This window comes from Papaver somniferum, unplaced genomic scaffold, assembly GCF_003573695.1.
Source record: "Papaver somniferum cultivar HN1 unplaced genomic scaffold, ASM357369v1 unplaced-scaffold_80, whole genome shotgun sequence".
Classification (NCBI taxonomy): Eukaryota; Viridiplantae; Streptophyta; class Magnoliopsida; order Ranunculales; family Papaveraceae; genus Papaver; species Papaver somniferum.
Window position 1 is genome coordinate 1,242,038 of NW_020650971.1, and position 2,573 is coordinate 1,244,610.

At 36.5% G+C, this 2,573-nt stretch overlaps 1 protein-coding gene across 1 annotated transcript; it reads right to left on the reverse strand.

Moving 5' to 3' along the window:
- Positions 1-224: 224 nt before the first annotated feature.
- On the reverse strand, positions 225-2,336 carry LOC113344905 (UPF0481 protein At3g47200-like). The gene is made up of 2 exons (XM_026588789.1): positions 2,286-2,336; positions 225-2,114 (listed from the first exon to the last, which is right to left on the reverse strand). Exon 2 carries the CDS (start codon positions 1,797-1,799, stop codon positions 225-227), a length of 1,575 nt encoding a protein of 524 aa, XP_026444574.1. The 5' UTR covers positions 1,800-2,114; positions 2,286-2,336.
- Between the last annotated feature and the right edge of the window lie 237 nt (positions 2,337-2,573).

The window sequence follows — 2,573 nt, forward strand, 5'->3', positions numbered from 1 at the left end:
GCCCTACGTGACTTCAAAGGCCGACTTTTCACTTTCTAATATAAACCAATTCGTAAAGCGGCGCTCTAGAAGTGCCTAGGACCTGAAGCGCAAAAAAGCGTCTTGAAGCGGGGCCCACAATCGCCTTTTTAAACCATGACATTAACCATTATATATAATGCGTTTACAATCTGAAGATAACATGCTAAATAACAATCAACTATATATATACCGTATATATTCGTTCACGACTTGGGAACAATCCAAGCGAGAGTTGTGAACATGGTTGATATAATTGTAAGTAGAATTAGTAGAACTGCAGCAATGAATGAAATGATCGACCATGGATTGTTAAAGTATTCACGCTTCAAAGTCGCTTTCCATCTGTGCTGACGTTTCTTATAATACTTGTTAACTTCATTAGAGAGTTGATAATAGTTAAAAGAAAACCTAATAAAGTGAGCACAAGCACAACGTTGATTAAACATATCAGCGACTTGTTCATCGCTGCCCAACTGAATTGTGAGGATACCTTGATTACGAAGCAGATTAACATCTTCAGCAGAATTTATAAGACGATCCATCAAGATAGAATAGGAAGTAATGTGGGTAGAACATTTACTAAATTGCTCAGAAGCGACAAGATTTCTTAGCCCACGTTCAGTAAAATCATCAATGATCAAAGGAGGGATTTCAAAAGTTCCATCACTGTTGAATTTGATATCTAGGATATTATGATGATCAACACTGAAACGCTTCTTGAACTGGACTCCTGCACGACTTAGCTCCATCGCACCTGGTATAGGTATAACTTTTCCTGCATTATGGTTGCTAAGAATACGAGGTTGTAGTGCTTTAGTAAGTAGATCCAGTAAGTGTTTGGCATCTTTATATAGTTGAAAATCCACAGAGCTAGTAAATGATTCGCTCAAAAATGATAATCGGAAGTAGCTAAGAACAAGTTGATAAAAGGCATCGGTCCCTGCCTTATTTTCTTCTACGGTTAATATGAACAAGTGCTCAAGAACAAAGATAGGAAGTTGATTTTCCATAAGAAGGATATCCCAATATAAATCAACCGCATGCCTACCTGTCCCAATATTATTAATTTTCATATGGAGTCTTCTCAAATGTTCAATAATGAACAACCCATCCACTACTATCATCTCAATGAATTCCTCGCTTGCTAGTTCAATGGGATCCGAATAACACTCACGAATTTCAGTTTCCATCTTTTTAATAGCCTCAATACAATCCTTCAAAATGATAACCCACCCACTTGGTGCACTCGTCAATCCCGGCGATTCTGATTGGATAATGCGAGCTGTTGTTATCACATCTTCTAGCTCCCCTTCTTTTATTATATCCTCTACATCTCTTCCTTGTACTTGTCTCCTCCTTACTACTTCTTCTCCTTCTCTTTGTTTTTCCTCTAGTACTCTTTGTTCTTCTTCTTCGTCTTTTTCTTTTTTTGCCCTTACTACTACCGCTTCTTCTTCTTCCCCGAACTTCATCTTCGCCTTACGATCTAGTAAAGTATGCATATAACTCAATTTCTGATCTTCCATTGCTTTTAAGCTTTCTTTTCCTCGGTGGTACGGACCAATTGATAACACCTCAGGAATGTATGCACTAGGCTCAGTCATTTTATGGAATTTATCAGGAACTCTGTGAATACAACAAATTCCATCGGAACGCAAATGAGTTGCACAATGCCCAAGCTTTTTGGTTATGGAATTAGCTATCAGCTCCTCCATTTCAATTGAAATGTGTTCTCCACCATGTCGAATCAGGACATTTGGTGCCGTAGAAGACGCCATTCTGTTGATTCTTTAACACCTGTTTTGCTATTTGGATAGAAAACCACAATTAGGCAACTAACTAGAAACAACTGCAAATCAAACTAGTTATCTGAAGAAAAAAAATATAATACCAAGAAAAATAAATAAATTAGATCGTCATAGGAAAGTAAGATCTACTCGCATACAATATAAATTTTTTTTTTTAAACGACAGTTTAGAGTTTCTCACACACTATCCAGAGTGGCACACTTAGCAGCTGGGTAGATGATTTAATTGCGTGGGCACAGATGGAATCTATCTTTCAAGTTTCTTATTCGGCATATAACATTTCAGCTGTTCAAGGTTAAAATAAATTTTTAGAGCGGCAAATATATTAAAAAAAAAGACTACAACATAATTATTAATTAGGTAATAAACTACTAATTAATATGCTGAAATTAAGCAATTCAAGATCTCAATTTATTCTGAAATTAATCAATGATAATAATTTAAGAGACTACTAACCCGCAAGAAGCAAAGGTAAGAAGAGGCAGACCGCCGTTTGAAAATCGATATATCCTTTCCATTGAGTGCAACATCCCTATATATATAGTAAACATTCTAGGTGAGATAAAAAATCAGGTCTACTTTACAATGGTTCTTGGAAGGACATTCATTTCCTGTTGCATGGGATCCGGTAGCAGAACATGAAGTTCTCATTTACACCTCAGAATTTCGAAAGGTTGAAACAATGTCCAATTTGATTGTGAACCTATTGCATCTCCTCCTTGTTCGTCAAGTCCATTTTCTTAT

Excerpts from the sequence above, each read along its gene's own strand:
- LOC113344905 (XM_026588789.1), bottom strand. The coding sequence starts at position 1,799 with ATGGCGTCTTCTACGGCACCAAATGTCCTGATTCGACATGGTGGAGAA.